At 41.7% G+C, this 26,808-nt stretch overlaps 1 protein-coding gene across 2 annotated transcripts in view; it reads left to right on the plus strand.

Moving 5' to 3' along the window:
- Positions 1 to 26,808, plus strand: part of Shtn1 (shootin 1) — a 107,149-nt gene that overhangs the window by 33,520 nt on the left and 46,821 nt on the right. For both annotated transcript variants that reach the window (XM_052182577.1, XM_052182569.1), the window contains exons 4-10: positions 532 to 626; positions 4,249 to 4,417; positions 7,601 to 7,698; positions 10,009 to 10,090; positions 13,668 to 13,762; positions 20,689 to 20,835; positions 23,565 to 23,718. In XM_052182577.1, coding sequence (XP_052038537.1) covers positions 532 to 626; positions 4,249 to 4,417; positions 7,601 to 7,698; positions 10,009 to 10,090; positions 13,668 to 13,762; positions 20,689 to 20,835; positions 23,565 to 23,718 — 840 coding nt within the window. The remainder of the gene's footprint in view (positions 1 to 531; positions 627 to 4,248; positions 4,418 to 7,600; positions 7,699 to 10,008; positions 10,091 to 13,667; positions 13,763 to 20,688; positions 20,836 to 23,564; positions 23,719 to 26,808) is intronic.

The raw sequence follows: 26,808 nt of genomic DNA on the forward strand, positions 1-26,808 counted from the left end.
GCACTGAGGAGGCAGAGACAGGTGATTCCTGCATTCACTAGCCAAAGAGCTTAGCTGACTGAGCAAGTCCCAGGTCAGTGTGAGACTCTCCTTTATAAAAAGCAAGGTGGGTGGCTTTTGAGGAAGGAATCCCAAGGTGACTGGTGACTTCCAAATGTACAGATACAGGCATGTATGCATGCATGTGTGTGTCCATGTATACACACGCACGCACACACACACACACACACACACACAGAGAGACAGAGACAGAGACAGAAACAGAAACAGAGAGACAGAGAGATTTTAAACTATTACAAATGTAATAGTTGAGAAGGTTTGTAGTTTGTGTGTGTGCATATTTTCCTTTCTCATACATACATTAGCTGAGATTGAATCAAAGGCAACTTCTGAGGATCTTTTTAGTCATGGCCAAAGGTCTAGCTGTAGGAAGAATTGAAACATTCTTCTTGGTCATGGGGCAGTGTGTGGGCTTCTGGAATAGTTGACTAATTCTTGAATACTGAGCCTCTCTTTCCTCTTCATTCCTAGTTTCTCATATGGTTATAGAGGAAGTGAATTTCATGCAGAACCACCTTGAGATAGAGAAGACATGTCGAGAGAGTGCTGAAGCCTTGGCGACAAAGGTGAGCCTGTGCCAGCCAGAGGGGTAAGCCTGGGCTCTGTGTGTGCCAGCCAGGGGGGCGAGCCTGGGCTCTGTGTGTGCCAGCCAAGGGGGTGAGCCTGGGCTCTGTGTGTGCCAGCCAGGGGCGAGCCTGGGCTCTGTGTGTGCCAGCCAAGGGGGTGAGCCTGGGCTCTGTGTGTGCCAGCCAGGGGGGTGAGCCTGGGCTCTGTGTGTGTGCCAGTCAGGGGGGCGAGCCTGGGCTCTGTGTGTGCCAGCCAAGGGGGTGAGCCTGGGCTCTGTGTGTGTCAGCCAAGGGGGTGAGCCTGGGCTCTGTGTGTGCCAGCCAAGGGGGTGAGCCTGGGCTCTGTGCAACCTGGTCTTCTAAGGAATGGTAGCTCTCCTGCTCTGTCCCTAATTCTTTGCCTGCTTGTCTGCTCTGATAAGGAGGTGTAAGATTCCAAATCCTGGAATATGATTTTGTAAGCATCTGCTCGAGTACAAAGCCCATTTCTAATTATAAAAGTACTCTCTCCTCTCAATATCTCTGTCTCTGTCTATCTGCCTCTGTCTGTCTGTCTATCTGTCTGTCTGTCTGTCTCTCTCTCTCTCTCTTTGTGTGTTTGTGTATGTGTGTGTTCCCAGCATTTGTACCCGTTTGACCTGGAGAAGTAGTCCCCAGGGTAGATGTTACACTAGAGTTTCCCACAAGAACACGGACATTTTTCTGTTGGAGTCTGATGAAAACGTCAGCCCGAGCCCTACATTTCGGGTGGTTATTTATGAAAGCAGAGGAGGGCATGTGGAAGGTGACCTCCATCGCGCTGCTGATTGCCTCTGGCTGATGATTTTACCAAGTGTGTAATTTTCTATATTCTGTCTCATCAGAATTACATTATTATTAAAGAATGTTTTTATCTCTGTCTTATGTATTTTGGGTAAAAAGCGTCCATCAGAAAATGGATTACAGCAATTTCCAGTCAAATTTCATTAGTAATGCTGGTTGTGTTCACTGCTACTCTTCATATCTCCCACATCCAAAGTATTTCTTTGGATGTGACTGAAGTTCTACTATCAACAAATAGACAAATAAATAAATGTATTTAATTCGCATGCATTAGCAGTGTGCTTGCTAATGGTATTGCTTAATTGTTTGCATAATGACACTGCACTAAAATTCATAAGATACTGAATCAGAACCTAACTAGGAATATGAATTTCCAAGTGAACTTCTTTCCTGCTACTTGTCTCATACACGCATAGCATTATGGGTCACTGCTTTGATAGAATGGGTGTGCTCACACTGCTTGTACTGCCTGTGCATCCCTGGAGTTTTTCAGTCTAGTATGCTGAATGCTCCTTTCCTTCCCTTTCCTTCTTCTGGGACAGCAGAGAAATAATGTATTTGATCCAAGTTGGTTTCACTGAATCTATTGTCCAGGATGGTATCTACATTATATCCATTCAGATGAAGACACCACTGCCTCTTAGGATTGGCCGTTTAGGTAAAGCAAGGGCTTAGGGTCAGCACTTGCACATTTGCACATTTTATTTCTAATAGTGTGATTTGGGGGCATGTGCAACTCTGAGCATGTTAGTTCTACTCTCTAGTCACCTCAGTGACAAGATAGACAGTGGTTAGAGAATAGTGTGTGTGGGGGGTGACTCTTCATGATACTTTGTTCTTTTATCTCCTCTGCTCTTTTGCATTTTGGGTGTGTGTTTGTATATATGTGAGTATGTGTGTATTTGTGAGTTTGTCTTTATGTGTGTGCTTGTGAATATGTGTGTATATGTAGGCGTATGTATATATACATGTGTGTAGAGGTGTGTGTACATGTATATGTAGCTCAGAGGTCACCTCAACTTTAAGCATATTCCTCTATTACTTTCTACCTAATATTAAGGAATAGGGCCTCTTGCTGAATCTGCAGCATGCAGGTTCAGACTGGGGTCACAGTCACCACCTACTATTTCTGGTGTTTTACACGGGTGCTGAGGATCCAAACTCAGATCTTTATGCTTTTATTGCAAGCACTTTGCCCACCAATCCATCTATCCCAGAGCCACAGTGAGGTATAAGTATTAGCATGCTGCAAAGCTTCCGGGTTGTGGATGACTTTATTTCTGTTCATCAGTCATTGTACTACTCACTAAATCCATTCTAACGGGACCCTTAGTACACACCATTTGTCTCCTGATCTGTTAGAAGTCTTTTGTCAAGATGACATATTGTTTGTTTTTGATGATGTGCAATGAACTCTTGGGACTTGAAAAAAACAGATTAAAAAATTGGAATTGAGGGAGCTGGAAAGATGGTTCAGTGTTAAGAGTGTGCTGCTCTTGCAGAGGACCTGAGTTCAGTTCCCAGCACCCACATTCAGCAGCTCATATATAACCTCAGCTGCAGAGTATCAGATGCCTTCTTCTGGCCTACGAGGGAACATTTGCTCTTAGGTACATTCCCCACACAGATACATAAAAACAAATTTAAAACAAATTCAAGCGGTAAGTTCTTATGCTATCATTTGACCTCATTGTTCTCTTATAAGTACAGCAACTCTGTTTTACTAAAATGGGCAGGTTAAATTGGTAATTGACCATGTATTTGAAGAGGTACAATCCAAAGCTATTTAGTATACTCTTTTCTTCAGAGTGCTCTGCCGGTGTAGCCACTATGTACATTGTATACAGTAATGAGTTCAGCTAGTGTACTATGAAGGCAGGTTTGCTCTTGCCTTCTGATTGAGAGACATTTCAGGCAAGCAGCAGAGGAGTACCTCTTAATAAGACAACAGTAATGAAGTCCCTTCTCTAACATGTAGGAATTTGAGCTCTACAAAATGTCTACATAGAATGCACTGAGAATTCATTTGTATAAATCTTGTATTTTTCTTTCAACGGAAGAGAATGGTCTGGGGCTCTGGGCTCTTTTCTCTGTTGCTTCTGCTTCTCTCAGTGTGCCACTTGCTTTGGATTTTTACTGCAGGATCCCTTCTACTCTCATCTTGTAGCAGAAGGTGGTTGACATCACCTCTCATGGCTAGACATGAGAAGCTCTTTCTTCTAGCTGCCACCTCTCTAGAGAAGAGATCTGATTGGCTAAATGTGGTCACATGAACTAACTCTGACTGACTAGCTTTGGCCAATGATGTTGTCTTTGCACAGTGTGTGTGTGTGTGTGTGTGTGTGTGTGTGTGTGTGTGTGTGTGAGTGTATGTATGTGCACTCATGCATGTGTGCTATGAATGTGGGTGCATTCATGCCATATAGCCTGTATGTGGGTGTCAGAATGTGACTTTTGGGTTCTCTTTTTTTCCATCATGAGTTCTGGGGAACTCATGTCCTCAGGTTTCAGCTGTCTCACCAGCCCTGAAATTCCTTGTATTTCTTAAAGTTTATAACCAGCATCTCTACTTGCTGCTGCTGTAAATCAGGATGGGGCATCACTTAAAGTAATAAGATCAATATTAAAGCATGTTGAGTAGTTTATTTATTGAAACTACTAAGTCTACCTATTACATCCTACCATGAATGTTAATGAGTATGTAAGACAAAATTACACTTAATTCATTTATTGTTTAAGAATCCAAGATACTCATTTGACTGGTTGATAAAATAACCATTATCTCCTATGTTACTTTTAGCTAAATAAAGAAAATAAAACACTGAAAAGAATCAGCATGTTATACATGGCCAAACTGGGGCCCGACGTGATAACAGAAGAGATAAACATCGATGATGATGACCCAGCCACTGACACAGACTCTGCCGCAGAGACCTGCGTGTCTGTTCAGTGTCAGAAGCAAATCAAAGGTGGGATTCCAGCACTGCAACTGGGTCTGGTTTCTGCCAGCATGGGGCTTCCTGTCTCTGAAGGCACATCAGAATTCCATGAGGATTTTTGAAAATACATGGAGCTGGAGAGCTGGTTCAGTGATTAAGAGTTGATGTGCCCGACATCAACACCTGCATGGCTGGATATACCTGCAATACCAGAACTGGGGAGGGAGTGGGGACATGGGCACAGGAAGGACTGGGCTTCTGCAGCCACTCCAGGTAGAGCACAGCAAGCTCTAGATTTAACACCAGACCCCATCTTGTGGGAGGAAGGTGGGGAATGACAGAACAGGACAACTGACTTCTTCCTTGGGCCTTTATACACCAATGTGCACACATGTGTACCTATACACACATGTGCACACATACACCATGCAAACACACTGAAAGAATTTTAGAATACTGATGACTGGCTCCTAACAGGGATGTTTCTGAATTCATTAGCCAGGGCATTAGGGGGAAACTGAGTCCACGTGAGAATCACAGCAGTCTCTTTCTTGCTTTGTGGATTACTTTCTTGTGTGGAAGGAGGCTTAGACAAAAGTGAGGCCTGGCTAGAAATGGGAAGTTACAATAATGTTAAGAGTTTATATCACGATTTATTTTTACTTTTTAGATTTGTTTTATTTTATATGTAGGAGTGTCTCTCTTGCATGTATGTGTGTGTACCACATGCATAGAGTGTTAAGACACTTTTGCTGAATGAGAGATAAGTATACTTGAAACCATCTCTCACTTGACTGGTAGTAGAGTCAGGTATAAAGAGAGCTTATCATATGTAAAACCCAAGATTCAATTGCCAGCACAAAAATTATATATGTGTTCAGTCAAAACCGTGTATTTATTTGGGTCTCTGTTATGGGTTCAATAACATGTGCACCTTGGTTCATGTTCAAAAGTCATGCTTGTTGTTTGGCCTGGGAGATAAGATTTCAGGTGGAAGGTGCTCCCTGACCTCACTCCTCAACCCCCTATGTTCATACAAAATAGAAGGCGCTGGTTGGGAGTGATGGGGGCATCAAAGTCTCCCTCTGTTCACTGTTCTTCTGCCTTCTGTGAGGCCTTGAACAATATGGCCTCATGTTCTTCCTTCTGGAATTAGTCAGCTTGTGGAGAAAGTGACTTAGAGTCAAATCTCAGAACTTCAAGCTGAGTTCATGAGAAAAAAATTAACTTAGGATTAATGATGTCATGGAATTTTTATTGCTCTTAGAGAAAGAAGAGTAGGAATTGAAAAGCATTTTAAAACAAAACCCAGCAGGGCAGTAGGCTGAGCAGAAGCTTACTGTATTAGTAAGAAGCCTGTATTAGTCAGTGGGCACTTTAAACACTGCAGTCACCTTTCCAGCCTGGAATCATATTTCCCTTAAGTCATAATAATAAGTAATAAAAATAAATGAATAAGCAGAATACCCACAACTCTGGCGAGGAAATGGCTTCTTTATATTTTCAAGTCAAGATTTTGGATTTCTTAAACTGGGACACTCCAGGTTATTAACTATCCAGGCGGCTGCTCACATGTCCTGTTGGGCCAAGAGCTCATGGCCTTCGTGAAAGAGAAATCGGTGCTATCTCTGCCTACAAATTCTTTCACTTCTAAAATGCCAGACAGTTTCTTTAGAATGTGGTTTTTTGATAGATTGAGAAAGAAATTCAGTTTGGTCCCTTTAACACAGTAATATTATTGAGCCTGTGAGGTGTCCGTTTCTGCATGGCTGGAATGGACCTTTGTGTGATATTCCCATTGTCTTCTGCTTTGGTTTACTTTTCTCCTTAATTATGAGATAACACTGACCACAAACTGTATTTTTAGTTCTTTTGATCAGATCTATGTTTCCTTTTAAAAATAAATTTATTTCAGGTACAACTATCATGGAAATCAGTGCAGAGTACAGCACAGTTTATGTTTTCCAAAATAAAATAAGACAACTACCAGGTATAGTGGGCTGGAGAGATGGCTCAGTGGTTAAGAGCACTGACTGCTCTTCCAGTGGTCCTGAGTTCAATTCCCAGTAACCATATAGGGGCTCACAGCCATCTGTAATGGGATCTGATGCCCTCTTCTGGTGTGTCTGAAGACAGCAGCAGTGTATTCACATACAATAAATAAGTAAATAAATACATAAATACATAAATAAAAATTTAAATACATACATACATAAATCTTTAAATACATATATACATACATATAAAAACTACCAAGTGACCTAGTTAGACACATATCAATGGGCCCTGCATCCATCACAGAGACTTGTATATCCTTGTCTAGTGCTGCAATATTCACAACAACAAGGAGATGGAATTAGCTGTCCATTATTGTCACAGAAAATAACAATGTGATACTTACACAATGGAATTTTATTCAGCTATAAAGGAAATTTTACTTATTGGCTAAGGAAGATGGCTTGGGGGGTGGGTGGGTAATGTTCTTTCTCTAAGGACCTGAGTTTGAATCTCTAAAACCATGTCAAGATGGGCAGGGTAGCATATCTCTGTAACTCCTGCACTCCTAGGACAACATTAGAGTGTTGTCCCAGAAGCTCATGGGCCAGATAGCCTAGCACACTCAGGTGAGCAGCAATAAGCCTTGGTTTGAACAGGCTGGAAGGTAAGAACCTACACACAGTTGTATTTGATTTCCACGTGTGTACTGAGACACAGATACTAGCAGTCACATACATGAACACATGTACATGTATGCACAGCAATAGAAATGAAAATGAAATTATTGGAATTTGTAGGAAAAAGAATGGAACTGGTAATTTTACTTTCAGTGAGCTAAGGACAGAAAGGCAAATACCACGGGTTCTGTGTCATTTGTAGATCCTAGCATCTCATTTTGTCTTTGTGCATTTGTAGAGGAATTGAGTGTAAGTAAATGGGTATAAAGTTATAAAGGTCCATGAGGGCAAAATGAGGTTTTCAGGAAGAGAGGGGAGACTGAACGGCTCAGGGGGAGGGCTGGGGACTGAGGAGTCAGAAGTGAGGAGCAGCTGAGAGGGGACTGGAAGGGAGGGGAGGGGAGGGAAGAGGAAAGGAAGGGAGGGGAGGATCTGCCAAAACAAAGGAATGAAAACACTGTAAGAAAACCTGCTATTTTGTTTCATAATTAAAAGTAAAATAGAGTTTATTTTAATTTCCTTTCCCTTAAAATTACAGAACTTCGAGATCAAATTGTATCAGTTCAGGAAGAAAAGAAGGTGTTAGCCATTGAGCTGGAAAGCCTCAAGAGCAAACTTGGAGAGGTGATGGAGGAGGTAGGCATCTTAGGCCTGAAGGGCTGAGCCTTTTGGATTGACTAAGTTACAAAGATGCTATTAACAGTTAGCTTTTGATACTATTTTTTTCATTTTCTTTTTCTTTCTTTTTTCTCTTTTCTTTCTTTCTTCCTTCCTTTCTTTCTTTTCTTTTCTTTTTTTCTTTTTTCTTTTTTCTTTTTTTTTTTTTTTTACTATTTTATTGGGTTCTTGGTAGCAGAAAGAAAGGTTGGAGAGGAAAGGAGTCTAGACCTCTTTGGACTACTTCCTGCTGATTAGGGGCATTGGGTTCCTTAAGTATTGTCTAGTCTTTACAATCAGGATATCTCCAACTTCTTCTTGTCTCTTTGCTCTTACTTGACAAATCACAACAACAGCTACCTCCTCCTTCTTAGGAGCTCTCCCATTTATACCCTCTTCAGAGTTCCCAGAATTAATCTGCAGCTGGCAAAAATCAAGCCCCTGCTAGGGCATGAGGCAAATCACAATCACCTGCTGTGAAGCAGCTGCCTATCCCATACCTGGGATTAAAACAAAAACACATTAGCATAACATAGATGGGTTTTTAAAGAAACCAGAATTCTCACTGCAAGCATCACACATCAGCTCATTTTACCCCTCCCTCCCATTTCAGTCATTCGGAAAATGTACAGAGAGCAAGATGTGAACATGCATCGTTCCCGAGGTTAGCCGATCATACCAGAATGCAGCACTGGTGTGTTGGGTCCGTGTTATCACCCTCTTAGTCTGATGTGGTGGCTCCTGTCTCAGGTCACACACTCTATTGCCCTGGTGAATCAAAATTAGAGTAGCTAGCCTTCAGTGGGCATACATCTCACTGGAGGGGAAGGGTCATCACTGTGTGTCCCTGCCTGTAAACATGGGGTCACTCTGTTACCTTTCAATTGTAACAAAGTTTCAAGGATTTGGTTCACAACTTTGTTTTAACTTGTGTTCATGGGTCTTGGGTTTTGTAGCCCAGAGTTTCCCAACCCGTGTCTGCCTGCATTGCAGTAGTCCCAGCTGGCTTAAGGGGCCCATCAGCGAGTAGCCTCCCCTGGTCAGTTCCCTCTTGCTCAGCTCCATTCTTTGTCAGCTCCTGAAGGCTGTCACATACAAAGGTTGGGCAGCCATGCTCTCCAGCCTCCAGCCCCAACTGCTGTTGCTTTCTTTCACCTAAATGTAGTAATAATGGGGAAAAGGAGGCAACCTTGGAGGGACTTCCCTCTTGGACTTTGTTTTTGACTTACTAATGTCAGCAAAAGGGAAAAAAATAAGATCTATATTAAGAGAAACTAGTTCATGGACTCTCTGGAGGTAGATCCTGGGTTGTGTTCAGAACTACCAGAAGTAGTTTTCTTCTTGAATAAAAGTACAGGGGAGGAGAAGCGAACATTTTCTGTTGCCATTTGCCCAACTGGGTGTTGCTGGAAGATGATTCAGGGGTTGTTTTTATTGTTACTGATTTAAACATATAGAAAGGAATCAAGCAGGAAAAAAAATGAGCTTACAGACATCTGCTCAGTGTACCTCACAGCCATCGCCCCAAGTTTACCAACTCAGGGTACCACCCTGCGACTGCCTCCTCTCACCATGCCCAGCTGTTGATCTGAGCGTGGTGTTTATCATTCCTATGTGTGATTTTACATGCTTAGATCAGTATAGGGTCTTTTTAGTGTTTTTAGGTTTTGTAAACATTAACTGTCCCTTAAAATTAAGGACAGTGCATTTGAGATTTACCCACCTTTATGTGGGTAGCTTTCCATTAAAAAAAAAAAAAAAAGCTGTGTAGGATTCTTTTCTACTGGTTGGTGTTAAAAAGCTATTTCAGAAATTTAAGTTTGGAGAGGATATTACAGGTACACTTTATTAAGCCGAAAGTCACCAAAATTTCAAGTTATCTTTAAAAGGAATCATTATATGCTTCTTTTTAACATAAAATCAAAGTTCAGACTGGAGCCTGAAGTTGTATGCTTGCTGTCCTGTTAAGCGATATCTGTATTTTGTGAGTGCTCACAACTTGGACTTTTTGCATTAAAAATATGAGTGGGTGACACTGGATGACTAGAACACTAGCCAGTGTAGGGAGGGCCCAATGGTAAGGTAATTGTGTAAATGAAGTATGCTCTGGTATGGCCTGAAGTCCCAGGTTACCTCAGAGTTTTACAGAAGAGCTTTCAACTCTCAGCAGAGGAGCCACTGGGTACTCTTTATACTGCAACTTCATGTTGAAAGCCAAACAGCCATTTGAGGCTCCCATGTCCCTTTTACCTCATTTACAATTTTTTCTTTCTCCGTTTACATTTGTAGGTAAATAAAGTTAAGCAAGAGAAGGCTGTTTTAAATTCAGAAGTTCTTGAGCAGAGGAAAGTCTTAGAAAAGTGCAACAGAGGTAAGTCTCTGCAGCCTCCGTTTTCTTCAGCACGTTTTGCTTATGTGTGTCTGGTACTTCTTTATGCATATGCCCAGAGTTTATCTTTTTCCAAGGTTGTGTTTTGCTCAGCAGTGACTATATCTCATGTCTAGCATTTCGCCACTGAGGAAACTTAAAAGGGATTTCCACCCAAACATAGTGGGCACATACCTTTAATCCCAGCACTTGGGAGGCATATCTCTTATGAGTGTGAAACCAGCCTGGTCTACTTAGTTATATCAATCTTGTCTGGTCTACATAGTGAGATCCTATCAAACACACTCTCAAAAAAAAAGTATCAGAGTAATCCTAGTACCAGTGAAGGAAGAGACAGAAGGATCTCTGAAGTTTATTGTCCAGCCAGCCTAGCTGAACAGGTTCAGACCCAGTGAGAGACCCTGTCTCAAAACAGACAGACAGATAGATAGATAGAGATAGATAGATAGATAGATAGATAGAGATAAATGGTAGATTAATAAAGATGATAAATGGATCTAGCTAGACTAGATAATGATAGACAGATAGATATAGATAGATGATAGAGATAGATAAAGGTACATGGTAAATAGAGATGATAAATAGATATGGATAGAATAGATAGATAATGATAGACAGACAGACAGAGGATACCCAAAGTTGACTCAGGTTTACACACACACACACACACACACACAAGTGCATGCACAATACACACATTTCAAGTACACATACCACACACATTTCATTAAAAATTTCAATAAAAGCTATTTCCCTTAGGAGACTTGGAACTAACTAACTCATTTTGAAACTTCAAACATACACATGTCTGTCCTCTGTGTATTATGGAACCATAATCAGTTTTGCTCCCTTTAGCACTTACATGATTGATGGGCTTGTTAGTAAATCAGAATCTAGGAGATGTTTAGAAAGCTTCAGAAACATGATAATATTTTAAGCAAAGAGAACATAGACAGGTAGAAAAATAAGCATCGAGACTGGTGTACCAGCCAGGTGTGGTGGCATGCACTTAAAATCCCAGCACGGTGGAGGCAGAGGCGAGGGGATCTCTGTGGGTCTCTGTGAATTTGGAGGACAGTTTTGTCAACATACCATAGCGAGGTCAAGGCCAATCAGGTTGCATATTGAGCCTCTGTTTAAAAAAAGATTAGCATGCCAAGTGTCCCCTTGCTCTGCCATCCTGCATAATTCTTCTTTGTATCTGAAATATAACTCTGAGCCTCTAGTGGCCAACACAGCAAGGGATTTATAACCAATTAGACAACTTACATAAACACGTATCTAGAGATGCAGAGAATTGGGACCTGTCTATTAGGAGATGCTTCCAACCCGTACAAACACGTATCTAGAGATGCAGAGAATTGGGACCTGTCTATTAGGAGATGCTTCCAACCCGTACTTTAAAAGATGATGCCAGATTGTTTGGTCAGCATCTCATTCTTACTGTTTAAAAGGGCATGAGCCCTAGGGACTGGTTATAATGTTGCAGTTTAGCACAGGGAGTAATACTGAAGTCTCTGCAAAAGTCTTCAGGGTAGGGGGATATGGAAGACTGTATCAGTCTATTTTTTTGTTGCTATCATAAACTACTACTATGAATATGGCTTTCTAGCTTCAGCTGTCATCCAGGAGCACAGCCCTACCATTGGCTTGGCTCTGAGAGGGTCTTCTTGATGGGGTCCCACCACAGTAATGTCATTGTATCATAGCGTTAGTGTGGGATTTGAGGGAGAGATCCCTTGGCAAGAGAGGGCCTGGTCTGCCTGGCAGTGAGCTCTTCCCTTAAGGTCCCTCCACCTCTTAATACTAACACGCTGAGGACCAAACTTGCAGCATATGCATCTTTGGAGGCCACACCACATCTAAACCACACCAGAGGATTAATATGTTTCTTGTTCTCCCTTTCGCCTGTCCCATGCCACCCAGCGTCCTAGTTTAGAAGACCGGACACAAACAGGGCTTTCTAGGCTATCCCTGTGGTGGTTCCTATCCCTTGTGTTGCTTATTGGCTGGAGTTTTTGGAGAAAGGGTCTGGAAGCTAAGCCAGAGAGAAGGATGAGATGGAAGGTTAACTTCGGGTCCTGCTCCAGTGCATGCAAACTGCATTCTCTGTGTACTGCGCAGACTGAGTTTACCACGTGGGCCTTGTCTTCCGGAAGCTCCTGTCTAGAAAGAAGCAGGGATACATGAACTTGCCACCAGCATCAGGAGAGTTCCTTTCAGAATCCAGGTCAAAGGAACCTAGATATAGGAAAATTCACTTTTTATTATAGTGTTCTGGATAGAGAAAAAGAGAGCCTATCATCCTTCCTGGGGCTTCAGATACTCACTCATGGTCTTCATTGTTCTGTTCATGGAATTTCTTTTTTTAAATAGGTTTGAAAGTCATTTAGTCCTCAGGGACCTGTAATTCCCAGCACAAACCACCACTTAAGTTACTTTACTTGAGTTAGACTGTTCTGCTTCTGTGTGAGGAAGCAGTAGTTTACGAAGAACAGAGTTTGAAATTCTATGTCATTACACAGCAAACCCGTCCTTAGTCAGTTAGGATTGAAGTGCCCCAGTGGAACAGAGTGTGAAAGCAGCCATTAAGAGCGTCTTGGCGGGGAGTTTATTGATACGACTCAGCTCAGAGCGAGGCTCTTCAGCTGCTGTCTGCTTGCATTGTGCTGGGTTCCTAATGGCGTCACGGCTCCCTGCATCCTATCCGCATCATTATTTAACAAAGTAGGCCACAAAATGTCAAAAGCAGCAATGATTGCATGTTGCTTTTATTTGACAGGTCCTTTCCTCCAGCAATTCTTTTTGGTTGGGGAAGGGGCGGGGCCTCACTAAGTACCACGACTGCATCTTGCACATGTCTGTTGGCCTGCCCTGTGAAATGCCTATGATATGTCTTTTTGTCTGTGGCTTAAAAGACAGAAATGAGGGGCCTGGAGAGATGGCTTTGTGGCTAAAAGCACTTTTGCCCTCTTGCAGAGGACCCAGGTTCAGTTCCCAGCACCCTCATGGTGCCTCAGAACCATTTATAACTCCAGTTCCAGGGGATCTGACTCCTTCTGACCTCAGTGGACACCAGGCATGCATGTGGCACACAGACAAACATGCAGGCAACATATTTATGCACATAAAATAAAATAAACCAGAAATGTTTTCGTTTTGCACTTTTTACAGTACATTTATTTGAAAACACGTAACATGTCATTCCTTATATTTGCTCTCATAATATGATTTTATGGCAGAGTAGTAGTTCTTGCTCTGTATTTTACAAATCCTTTGGTGTTTCCCCAGTGATATGGAGAATATGCTTGCAAACACATCTCTATATGTTCTCCTGACTTGCTCTTTTAGGATGTGCGTAGTTAAGTCTAAGGATATGACTGGTTTTAAATTTTCCATTCACATTGCTAATCTACTCTTCATAAAGCTCATCACTCTGCACCAGCCAGGAACAGATGACAGCCCCCATGTGCCTTATGCAGAATCTTTTCCACCCATGCTGCTGGTAATTTTGCACAGCCCATTGTCTCTGTTCTTTTTTTTCTTTTGTCTGTTTAAGTGTCCATGTTGGCTGTTGAAGAGTATGAGGAGCTGCAGGTGAACCTGGAACTGGAGAAGGACCTTCGCAAGAAAGCAGAGTCTTTTGCACAAGAGGTGGGTATGCTGCTGAGGACGGGGAAACTTCCCAGAACACCCGTGGGCAAAACAAAGTTGAATGATACGAAAGGCAATAGACTTCAGTGCTCCTAGCAAGGTAGGTTGACTCATTTGCAGTAGTTATATAGTTTGTAGGGACCTACAAGAGAGCCATGTGATGCTTCCACCACCAATGACAAATGTTTAAGAAGATGGCAATGCAGGGACTTAGATCTAAGTATCATAGCTTATACACTTACATCAGATTTCCCTGGTGTATCCCTAATGCACAGCTGTTAGGTGTCAACTGAAGATTTTAGAAAATGTTTGAATAGAACTTGGAGGTTTTTAAACGAAGCATCCTAGCTAGGTGGGAGCTGCTGCTTCGCAACTTTAAGTCTACTGACATTTGTGGGGGAAGACATGAGTTGAGTTGTGCGAGGTCTGTCACTGTACACAACCTTCAAGCTGTCCCTGTCCTCTTAAAGCTTCATTTCCACAGTCTGTAGGATAGAGATTCTTGTAAATGGAATCAGGGAGATTTTAAAATGTAGTAGAACATGTATGTGCATGTATATGCACACACATAGAGGCTAGGGATCAATATCAGGGGTCTTCCTCAGTCACTATCCACAGAGTCTCTGACTAACACAGGGATTGGTCATATGGTAGGCTACCTAGTCAATGAGTTCCTGGAATCCATTTGTCTGCTTTTCCAGCTCTGAGATTATGAGCATTTATCACTGTGCCCCCAATTTTTGCAGAGGTTCTGGAGAACTGAACTTAATTCTTCCTACTTGCACAGCAAACACTTTATAAATTGAGCTATCCTCCCAGCCAAATGGAGTAACTTTCAAGAGTACCTCGTAGGCAATAAAATGCTACATGAGGAAAAGGCTTTTCATGGAAATAACTATAACATGTGGTGACTGGCCAGCTTGAGTGCAGAATGCCTGGCAGATAGCCTTGAGAATCTGGGCTGTGTGGCCGTGTCATCTTAGATGACGGTGTCATAGTATCTGCCTTTCCCTCCTGGCCATTGTCCGGTGTTCTCATTCTGTGAGTTCAGTCTTTCATCGCTAATGGAACGTTGCCATGTCGTACACGCATTACCTCAGCCGCTCGCCAGTGTAATGATTTACCTCTCAGGCCAGAGAGAAGCTTTGAGCTTCTCTGGTTCCACCTGACCTTGTTGTCATGCAAGTATTGGATATTCTGTGGCTCTGGAGCTGGTTTCCAGGGGAATGACCTGTCACCAGGTTGCTGAACTCAAACATCGAGCTTCATTGAGCAAGACTTCCGTGTCTATTGGAATTCTGAGCCTGAATGTAAAGAACCTTGAATTGAGGGAGGCAGCCATGAAACTGAAAGTAGTCAAGGAAGAGGTTTCCAAGGAGGAGAACAAAGGCAGCACGTTACAAGAATATCTGAAAATCAGATTATGTTTCTGTTTTGTTATAGTTTTGTTTTGTGTTTTTGTGCCTAAGCACAGCTAGGCTAACATTGGCCTCTGCAGAAGATCTAATCTAGGCTTCTCTGATTTGAAATAATTGTGATTAATTTTATTCAGAGAGTTTGAGGGAAGGCAGATGAATATTGTTCTCTGTTGACTTGTAAGAAAGGAAAAAAGAGTTGAAGTGTGTCAGAGCCCTCTGGAATAAAATCTGTGTCATTATAAATGATGTGGGTAAATTGACCATGGGGAGGTCAGGTGGAACCTTAGCTGTGAAGCCAACAAGGTTGATTGAGGATGACCAGTACGACAGGGTCTTACCAAGACATTTTCATTTCCTGCATGTTGTTTGCATAATAATGTCAGAATACAACACGCAAAGCAGCTCAGAGGACAACTTGAAATGTGGTAGAGAAGACAGGCGAAGTGAGATTCTAGCAGGGAAGCATGCAAGTGAAGGATTTCTGCAGGGTCAGCTGGCCAGGCGGGAGCCCTTAAGATGCAGGAATAGTGCAGGCACCATGCTGAACCAGCATGAGGGAGGAAGGCAGCCTGGGAGGCCTCTGTGACTGGCAACATGAATGTGTGCAGCAGTGCTGACATCCAGGTTTAAACTCCATCTTGAGACTTAAACCTCCATTGCTGAGAAGGAAACCTCCGGCTTTGACACATGACTACCACTAACAGCATGAGACTTGTGTCTCAGGAGGCTGGCTCACTGTTGCATGTTGTGCCCAGCACTGCATTGGTACAAGAGGCAGTCATATATTGGAGATGAGGAGCTTTCTGTCTACAGTTTTAGAAATATACATCCAGGTTTACTTGTTTTGTATATTTAATTGCAACAGGAATCTGTGTGCTTATTTTTAAAACACACACACAGCCACTTCTAAACACATAAAATAGAAACTGAGAGCTTCTCTACTTCTCATATTCATTTATTTAAAACAAAACTAAAGCCTGTTTCTTCTTTTTTGTTTAAAGATTTTATTTTATTTATATGAGTACACTGTAGCTGTCTTCAGACACACTAGAAGAGGGCATCTGATCTCATTATAGATGGTTGTGAGCCACCATGTGGTTGCTGGGATTTGAAGTCAGGACCTCTGGAAGAGCAGTCAGTGCTCTTAACCACTGAGCCATCTCTCCAGCTGCACCTGTTCCTTCTTCACAAGAGGAGTCAGTTGTGTACACAGCCATGTTCTTAAGTTTTTCATCTACATAATATGCTTTTTAAAATTTACTTAATTATGGCTTGTGTATGTGATTGTGTATTTTGTGTGCTCTCTATGGTATGTGTGTGTGATTGTGTTGTGTGTGCTCTCTGTCATGTAGGTATGTGATTGTGTGTGGTATGTATATGTGATTGTGTGTTGTATGTGCTCTGTATGGTGTGTGTATGTGATTGTGTGTGTTGTGTGGGTTTTCTGTCATGTAGGTATGTGATTGTGGTGTTGTGTGTGCTCTCTATGGTGTGTGTATGTGATTTTGTGTGTTGTGTGTGCTCTCTATGGTGTGTGTATGTGATTATGTATATTGTGTGTGCTTTCTATGGTGTGTGTATGTGATTGTGTGTATTGTGTGTGCTCTCTATGGTGTGTGTATATGATTGTGTGTTGTGTGTGCTATCTATGGTGTACTTATGTGATTGTGTGTGTTGTGTGTGCTCTCTAAGGTGTGTATATGTGATTGTGTGTTGTGTGTGCTCTCTATGGTGTGTGTATGTGATTGTGTATGTTGTGTGTGCTCTCTATGGTGTACTTATGTGATTGTGTATGTTGTGTGTGCTCTCTATGGTGTGCATATGTGATTGTGTATGTTGTGTGTGCTCTCTATGGTGTGCATATGTGGTTGTGTGTGTTGTGTGTGCTCTCTATGGTGTACTTATGTGATTGTGTATGTTGTGTGTGCTCTCTATGGTGTGCATATGTGGTTATGTGTGTTGTGTATGCTCTCTATGGTGTACTTATGTGATTGTATATGTTGTATGTGCTTTCTATGGTGTGCATATGTGATTGTGTGTGTTGTGTGTGCTCTCTATGGTGTACTTATGTGATTGTGTATGTTGTGTGTGCTCTCTATGGTGTGCATATGTGATTGTGTGTGTTGTGTGTGCTCTCTATGGTGTACTTATGTGATTGTGTGTGTTGTGTGTGCTCTCTATGGTGTGCATATGTGGTTGTGTGTGTTGTGTGTGCTCTCTATGGTGTACTTATGTGATTGTATATGTTGTATGTGCTCTCTATGGTGTGCATATGTGATTGTGTGTGTTGTATGTGCTCTCTATGGTGTGTGTATGTGATTGTGTATGTTGTGTGTGCTTTCTATGGTGTGTGTATGTGATTGTGTGTATTGTGTGTGCTCTATATGGTGTGTGTATGTGATTGTGTATGTTGTGTGTGCTCTCTATGGTATGCATACATGATTGTGTATGTTGTATATGCTCTCTATGGTGTGCATATGTGATTGTGTGTGTTGTGTGTGCTCTCTATGGTATACTTATGTGATTGTATATGTTGTGTGTGCTCTCTATGGTGTGCTTATGTGATTGTGTGTGTTGTGTATGTCCTCTCCCTCCACCTACATGGGCTCTAGGGCTTGAACTCAAGTCTTCAGGCACATGTAGTCAGCACTTTCACCCATAGAGCCATCTTGCCAATCACATTTTAAAGTTTTAATACAATTTTCTTGTACTTTTCAATGTGTTTTTCTTGCCACTCACTTTCCTTCCTGAATAATTTGAACAATGTTAGAGTATTGCTGTGGCGTATTAGCATACATTTTTTGTTCTCACTCTTATTCTTCAAAAAGGCAGGTGAGGTTTCTTAGAAATTCTGAGACCTGTGGTATTCTTCTTCAGAAGGTAAGAGACCAACTCTCTGACTCTAATTGAGGCATTCTTGCCACAGCAAAACCAGACTCATTAGTGTTTGGTGATTAAATCTTCTAGTTGAACTTTAGCACTTTATGAAGTTTGGGGAAGGTAGCTTTTGGTTTTGTTTTCTCTCTTGAGATAGTCCCACAGAGCCCAAGCTGTCATCAGACTTGATAGGTAGCTGAAGATAACCTTGAACCCCTCCTAACCTACTTGTCTCTTTCTTTGAGTATTTCTCTGAGACACGTGCCATCGTTGCCAGTTTTTGTGGTACCAGGAATTGAACCCAGGACTCTGTATATCCTAGGCAAGCACTCTACCAACCAGGTTACTGCTGGTTGGGGAGTGCTGCAGGGGTTTTAAGGAAGAAATTCACACTAGGAGCATTTTTCAGATGTATTTTTACTTGTTTATATTCAAAGTGTCACAGTCAATGTACTTTGTCCTCATGTGGTATTGAGCAAGTTTTCCAGAATGTTCCTCTTTCACAAGAAAAGCAAATCCTGCAGAATCACTGAGTAAGGATGCTGCCGTGTCATGGCTCATGGGTTGGTGACAGGGAGTGGGTGTCCCTGCTTGATCTCCAGGTTCTGTAGCTGTGGCTGCTGTGGCAGGAGCACATGCAGCAGAGAGGAACCTGGAGCTTTGCTTCAGCACCTTTGTGATGATTCCTGAGGTATCAAGATGCCAGTGGGGGAGCCTGACTAGTTACACTTTAATAGAGGGGAAAATATATCAAAATTATTGCGATAATAATGGTAGCTAAAATAATTCCTTTCAGCTAGACACTGCTCAAATATTCAAGACACTGTGTCAATCTTTAATAATTACCCTGTTGGTTGAAGTTTGCGCCTCTTGTGCAAAATGCCCTGGCTTATGCACACATGGCTGTCTGTGCCTTTAACTCTTCCAAAGAGGAGGTGACACTAAAGGAGTGTGGTTCCATGTACTGTGCAAAATTGTGTTTCACAAGGTTGGAGAGATGCAAGTTAAGAGCAGTTAAGCAGTTAAGAGCACTTTCTTCTCTTTCAGAGGACTTCAGTTTTCCCAGAATCCACACCAGGTGTCTCAAAACCACCAGTGACTTTAGCTCCAAGGAAATCTGTCACCCTTTCCTGTCCTGTGCAGATACCCTCATAGACATATATGTGCACACTCAGACACACTTGTACACATAAATAACAAAAGCAAATCTTTAAAAACTGTGTGTTCTACCTGCTTGAGCTGGTGTGTATCTTAATTTCACACAGCACTGCAGCTGCTCTCAGATCCTGCTCAGGAAAAGAATGAGAGCTCAGTCATGTATGTGTAGCGATTGGTGGCACATTCGTGCAAGCCTCATACATGTTTGGAGGCCAGACAGAGGTCAACACTGGGTGTGTTTCCAACTTGGTTTTTTGAGACTGGGTCTCTCATTGGACCTGGAACTCACTGATTAGCTGGACTGAATGGCCACCTACCCTGACCTTCTTCTAGTTATTTTCTTTTTCCTTCTGGAAAGACATTGGGAAGAAAATGTGAATGTGTTTGCATTATACAATCTGTGGTAAGTTTGACTGACCGGGACTGAACTGCAGACTGTGTAAATCGCTACGGTTCTAGTCTCCTCGCAGAAAATTTGTAGAAATTTTATTTTGTCCTGCATTGCATGTGCTGACATTGCATTCATGTGCTGTTACACAGCAGATGAAGTTGTACGTGTGTTCTATGGTAATCTGTCTTACTGTGCACATCTTACATACAGTTAAGCTACAATGTCAATATAAGATGCTGGCAGGATCCCGACAGTGTAACCCTTTGCTGCTCTGAGACTTCTAGTCTGTGAAATAGCTTGTGCTTTGAATTGTCCACCATCCTGCTTGGTGTGATAATGGAGAAAATAAATAACAAATAGAAAATAATGCTGCTGTCAATTGTGTCAACGCAGGAGAGTTAGCCCAGCCCCATTCATAAGCAACTTGATAAAGCGTTCAATAGATGTTAATATTATCTCCTCTCCTTTGGCCTCATCTTGTGAACTCTTTCATCACTGGGGAAAACTAACTGGTTTAAAACAGTCTAATAAAGAGCAGAGGGGGTGAGTTGGGTGGTCAAGAGGTTTGGCTTGCAAATGAGCCTAAGCTCTGAACTTGATACTTGAGCATCCTTGGGGACCCTTGTTCTCCTCTGGCCTTGGCTGCTTTTTCAGGACAATGTGATGGTCACAGTACCTATTTAGCAGTGTTAACTGGATACAGGGTGATGTCTGCCATGCTGCACAGTGGTTAATGAAGGTTTTCTAGTCCTAGTGGAGAAGTCAGCTAAAGGTAAAGCATAAAGAGAACCCTCAGTGCATCGCTGGCACAGACATGCCACTTTTAGTATTGATATATTTTAAACCAGTAGGAGAACGTTTAAAATTGAGGTGTAGAACTGGATTGTCGAATCCACACCTTGCTTGGGTAACGACTCGGGTCTTCATGTGAAGTCGGGGACTGCATCATGGCTGCTCTAGGAGCTCAGACCTCTGGCATTTCCTTCCGTGTCTTTAGGAATCCCACCCACTGCCACTCAAGCTGCACCAGGGAGCTGCATGGGCTGGGTTGGCGTATACAGTTTTGTAATTGACTTTTACAGATGTTCATTGAACAAAACAAGCTGAAGAGACAGAGCCACCTTCTGCTGCAGAGCTCTCTTCCTGACCAGCAGCTTCTGAAAGCTTTAGATGAAAACTCAAAACTTATCCAGCAGCTCGAAGAAGAGAGGATCCAGCATCAGCAAAAGGTAACTGATTTTATTCTGCAGCTGTAAATACACACACACACACACATACACACACAGATATATATACATACATGCATATACACATGTGTGTATATGCCATACATGCACACACAGGTGCACACAGGCATACACACCCACATGCATGCACACACCACACTTACCCACACTACACTACACTACACATACCACACACATACATGAACACACATATATACACATGCATGCATATACATATGTATATAAAACATACATGCACACACATGTACACACAGGCACACAGATACCCATATGCATGCATACACCACACATACCCACATCATACTACACATAACACACACACACACACACACACACATACACACACATACAATCTGCACAATCCCACATTAAAACAAAAGGGGTCACTGCGACCTTCTAGAGTTTCATATTTTGCCTTGCTTACTAAGTCCTAATCATCTTTGAGAAAACAATAGCTACCAGGTAAATTTCACGTACTGCTCAGCTAACGTTTATAGACCACTGACATGGAGTCTTTAAAATGAGTTTGAAGAAGCAAAGGCAAGGATTGTAACCTCGAAGTCTCTTTGAAAATGGTATGGTTTGCAGAGATGTTTGAATACACTTAGGAGAGTGCATGGGTCTCACAGAGCTTGTTGGGGAGGGGCACATAGGGCCTTATTCTGAGAAGGAAGGAAAGCAAAACCTGTCAGGAGTAATTGCTTTCTTTGTTACAATTTGTGACCATGCATACTTGCGTAGATAACTGTAGGACTTCTTAGCTCTAAATTCAGTTTCTAGTCAATGCAGCCCAGGTCCCTCTGTGCCCTTGTGATGGGGAAGCAGAGAGGGAAGGGGTGGAAGAAAGACTCACAGGAGCCACCTCAGAATAATGACACTAAGATTTATAGATCCTCACATCAGAGTGAAGGTCCTGACACATCTCCGGGATTGATTGATTTATTTTCTTTCTTTCTTTCTTTCTTTCTTTCTTTCTTTCTTTCTTTCTTTCTTTCTTTCTTTCTTTCTTTCTTTCTTTCTTTCTTTCTTTCTTTCTTTCCTTCCTTCCTTCCTTCCTTCCTTCCTTCCTTCCTTCCTTCCTTCCTTCCTTCCTTCCTTCCTTCCTTCCTTCCTTCCTTCCTTCCTTCCTTCCTTTCTTTCTTTCTTTCCATCTAGCAGTTAGGTCAGGCTGGATTTCTGCTTCCTCAGTGGGAAGCGTTGGCAGATTTCCAGAAAGCCTCTGCTCCCCAAGGCTAAAGATGAAGAATTTCTTTTTCTGCTCCCACAAGTAGGAATCACCTTTCCAGAAAGAAAGAATGAGTATGTGTGCACCTGTACATGTGTGTGCAAGTGTGTTTAACTTATGTTAAAATCTAACTTTTGGTCCTAAGAAGATAGACAGATTATATTTGTTGTTAATTTGACTAATAGATAATACATGTTCAGAGCTCACTAAATTGTACTGGACTCTGGGAATGAGTTGTTTTCTATGTTTTTGCCTGGCAAAGGAGCAGAGGTCATTGTGGGTGTGGCTATAGCTCCAGTTCTGCAGGTATTATTCTGTCCTAATCATTTATTCTACAAGCTCTCTACTGTGTGTGATGTGAAGTGTTTCCCACCTGAATATAAATTCCCACACAGGTTCAACACTTGTTTAAACATTTGCATATGCAAATAATATCTGTTTCTTATAGTAATCAAAGTTTCTTTGAAATGCAAAAAGAGTAAAAGAAAATTAAGATTACCTGAGACTCTAAGGTATAAACTACTCCTGGGAAGCTCTAAACTTTACATAAATGCATAGTCTTATGACATGTATATGGTTTGTATCAGTGGGGTTATAGGATGCATGTCCTTTAATCATTTTTAATTTGTAATATATCTTCCCACCTAAGTGTGTATTGAACTGTGTGGTTTTTCTATGCCTGTATAGTGTTTTCTTATAGTCTGTGAAATGATGTTGGTGGGCATTTAGGTTATTCCTAGATTTTCAAAACTTTTAGTGAGGCGTTTTTTGCTTTTGCCTGAGGCTCACTGCTGTTGGTGGCTGGCTAGTTTTTTGTGTTAGGGATTGAGTTCAGGCCTTGGATGTACTAAGCAGGCGTTTGAACACTGAGTCACAAATATTGGGACTAGAGAGATGCCTCAGCAGGTAAGAACATTGCTGCTCTTCCAGAGGACCTGGGTTTGGTTCCCAGCACCCACACAGCAGCTTACAACTGTCTGTAACTCCAGTTCCAGGGTATCTGATGTCCTCTTAGGAAATGGCATGCAAATGGTGCACATACATAATTGCAGGCAAACACATAAAAAAGGTCTTTTTAAAAAGTGCCATTATTGACCCAAAGGCCTCTCACTTCTGTCCTGTCTCTTCTCCATGCTTCCCAGAGATCTTTTTAAAATACTATCAATATTTTTCTGTTGTAAGAATATAGAAATAACGCATCTGTTTTAAAATAAGTTTTAGATGTATTTTACTTTTGTCATTCATGTTTTTTTAAATGTCATTTTAGTTTGTTACTGTAACTGGTCAGGAAAAATAATAGGAAGTGAGGTACTGATTTACAAGAACCAGGGTTGTCTAGACCCAGTATCTGTGTGACTTTAAGGTGGATTAGAAACTTCCTGTTATTTATTTTTTAAAAAAGCCAAATGAAATTAGTCATCCTCCTTCCCTTCCCATTAACAAGGGGAAACATGGCAGTCCTATTCAAGCTGTGCAAAACTTGCAGGTCAAAGAGTTAGAGGAGCGACTGGAGAATGAAGCACTTCACAAAGAGATCCATAACCTCAAACAACAGCTGGAGCTTCTGGAAGATGACAAGAGGGAGCTGGAGCAGAAATATCAGAGCTCGGAGGAGAAGGCCCGGAACCTGAAGCATTCAGGTGAAAGCCCAAGTCAGCCCCCGGCAGTGTGTCTGCAGTTAGTTCTGAAGGCTGTAGGGAAAAATAACCCAAGTTTGTTTGGGTTACTATATGTGTGCACGCATCTGCGTGTGGACGCTAGAAAACACCTAGCATGGAGGTGCTGTCCACCTTCGGGCTTTCTTTTTAAAATACTCATTTTTATTTTATGTGTATGAATGTCTGTATGCCACATGTGCCTGGTGCCTGAACTGGAAAATCCCCTGAACTGGAATTATTGCCAGTTCTGAATCACCATGTGTGTGTGGTGGGAACCAAACCTGGGTTCTTTTTAAGAACAGCAAGTGCTTTTAATTGCCAAGTCACCTCTCCAGGCCCAAATCTTGTTTTTGTTTGTTTTTCCTTTGTTGTTGTTTTGTTTTGTTTCTTAAGGTGAGATACCTCTCATGAGTATCTCAGGCTCACCAGTGAGCTCAGCTTGCTCACCAGGGAGTGCCATAGGATTTTCCTGTTTCCACTTCCACAGTACTAAGATTGCAGGCACATGCCACCATACCCAGTTCTTTTCATGGGTTCTGGGGAGTCAAATGGAAGTCCCCAGGCTTGCACAATGAGTGTCACAGGGACCTAACAGTCTCCCCAACCCACTGACTTCCTTTTGAAACTTCTTCATTTCTGACTAACACAGTTCAACAGAATATCCCATTTAACCAAGCAAGTCACAAATACTGCAACATTCTCTCTCTCTCTCTCTCTCTCTCTCTCTCTCTCTCTCTCTCTCTCTCTCTCTCTCTCTCTCTCTCTCTCTCTCTCTCTCTCTCTCTCTCTCATAGAGCTCCTGTGAGCTTCCTGCAGGAACCAAGGCCCAGTGGTGCCATTGGCATGGAAGACCCACACTGTCAGCATCTCTGAGCCTTTAGAAAGGAAGGCTTATTAAGCACATACTTTGTTCGTTTCAAAGTGCTTTTCCCAAAAGAATTAAACTCTCCTCTTTTTCTTTTTAAAAGTAATACCCTTACCTTTGGCACTTGTGTCCCCTTCATCTTTGGGGTTTAATTATACATATGAAATATTACTTTATATGCCACACCTAACAATGAAATAGGCAATAATATATATATTAAATGGAAAAACTTTTAAAACACCAGGGATTCTGAAATCAAGGGATTTATTCATTCAGTGCTAGAAGGCTCACAAAAAATATATGAGTTGGATTACTACACAGTTATAAGTCTCTGCAAGAAGTGGGTAATTTATGATGGGTATATTTCTTTTTATAATAGCCTCAATATTCACTTCACATATTTTCCATTAATTTTATAATAGAATTTTGAAATCTGTGCAGAAGAGCCATGTTGGCTTTTCTTTTTTCTTTTTTGAAACATTAGGTGCTTTTTAATTTTTCACAATAAAAGGTGATTACAATTTACTTTTTAAAAAAAAAAATCAATCCAAAATTAAGAAAGTTTCTTCTCTCTTTAGTAAGTGTCAGAGTAGCCTCTAGGCAAACATCTTCATAGTAAATGGAAATGGTATTACAGACATCTAAGGTTCTAGTTTGAACTGATTTAGAATCTGCTCTGTTGGCAGTCAAGCCTATTAGGGGCACAAGGAGCTATACAGAAGGGGCTAGAACAGTGCCTTAGAGTCAAGAGTACTTGCTGCTCCTGCAGAGGACACTGGTTCAAATCATACCATCTGCATGCTGCCTCACAAACATCTAGAAGATCAAATACCTTCTTCTGACCTCTGCTGGCACAGTATACACATGGTGAACATGGATAGATAGGCAAAACACTTATAGACATCAAATAAAATAAATAAATCTGAAAACAAAAGAAAAATGGAAGGAAAGAGTTCATGCTTTTTTAAAAAGATTTATTTATTATATTTACATATAATACACTGTAGCTGTCTTCAGACACTTTTTCTTTTCTCTCTTGCCTTGCTTGCTGTTACTCAAAGATTTATTTATTTATTACATGTAAGTGCACTGTAGCTGTCTTCAGACACCCCAGAAGAGGGCATCAGATCTCATTATGGATGGTTGTGAGCCACCATATGATTGCTGGGGTTTGAACTCAGGACCTTTGGAAGAGCAGTCAGTGCTCTTAACAGCTCAGCCATCTCTCTAGCTCTTTGAGTTGATGCTTTTTCACTAGGTAAGGTGGCTGTTCCAGGAGAGGGTATGAGTCTGGGTTCTCTTAAGGAATAGGACCAATAGAATGAGCATGTGCATGGGATGTATTAGGAGATTAACTTCATTTGGATTACAGGCTGTGGTCCAGATAACGTAATGATGACTGTTTCGCTACAGAATGGTCAAGTGGTTTATTCCAGGAGACTGGATGTCTCAGCATTCACAGTCTGGTGCTGGATTCCCACAGAGCTTCTTAAGGCTATGTTAGAAACTTGAAGAAGTAGGTTCTAACACCAGTGCTGTGAGCCGCCTCAGCGTCAGGATAGATGAGCTTACCAATGAGAGCAAGACAAGTAGGCAAAAAAACAGAGCTCCCTTCTATGTTCTTTTATTTGGCCTGGCTCCAGAGGTGTAGGCCAGATGTAAGGTGCATCTTCCCATGTCAAATAGTCAAATAAGCTTGATGTTGACCTTTCACACACACACACACACACACACACACACAATTTGGTGTGGAGAGTGTAATCCCTAGCTTCACACTGTCGGCTTAATGACAGACAGGGAAAACATGACCAGTGAAGGACAGTGTGTGGTGCCCATCACCTGTTAGGCCGTAATATATATTTCTTTCCTTTTGTGGTATGGTACCACAGATTAAACCCAGCACTTTGTGCTTGTTAGGCAAGAGCTCTAGAACAGAGCTACATCTACAGTCCTGTGATAGAAACTTACATTGAGCCCCTTGAATTCAAGAACAGTGCTGTGCCCAGTTCTGTGCATAGGTCCATCCATTAACATTGTAACAATGTTACATGTTATGTTATTATTGTAATGATGTCTATGTTATTATGACTTGAAAGAATAAATGACATTTCTTCAAAAGGACAAAACGTCCGTAAGTTACAAGCGTCTAGGAATGCGGATCTAGTTAAAACTCCACTGTTTGCTGGTTTTTAAGGAAATTAAGTATA

This window comes from Apodemus sylvaticus, chromosome 1 (assembly GCF_947179515.1).
Source record: "Apodemus sylvaticus chromosome 1, mApoSyl1.1, whole genome shotgun sequence".
Classification (NCBI taxonomy): Eukaryota; Metazoa; Chordata; class Mammalia; order Rodentia; family Muridae; genus Apodemus; species Apodemus sylvaticus.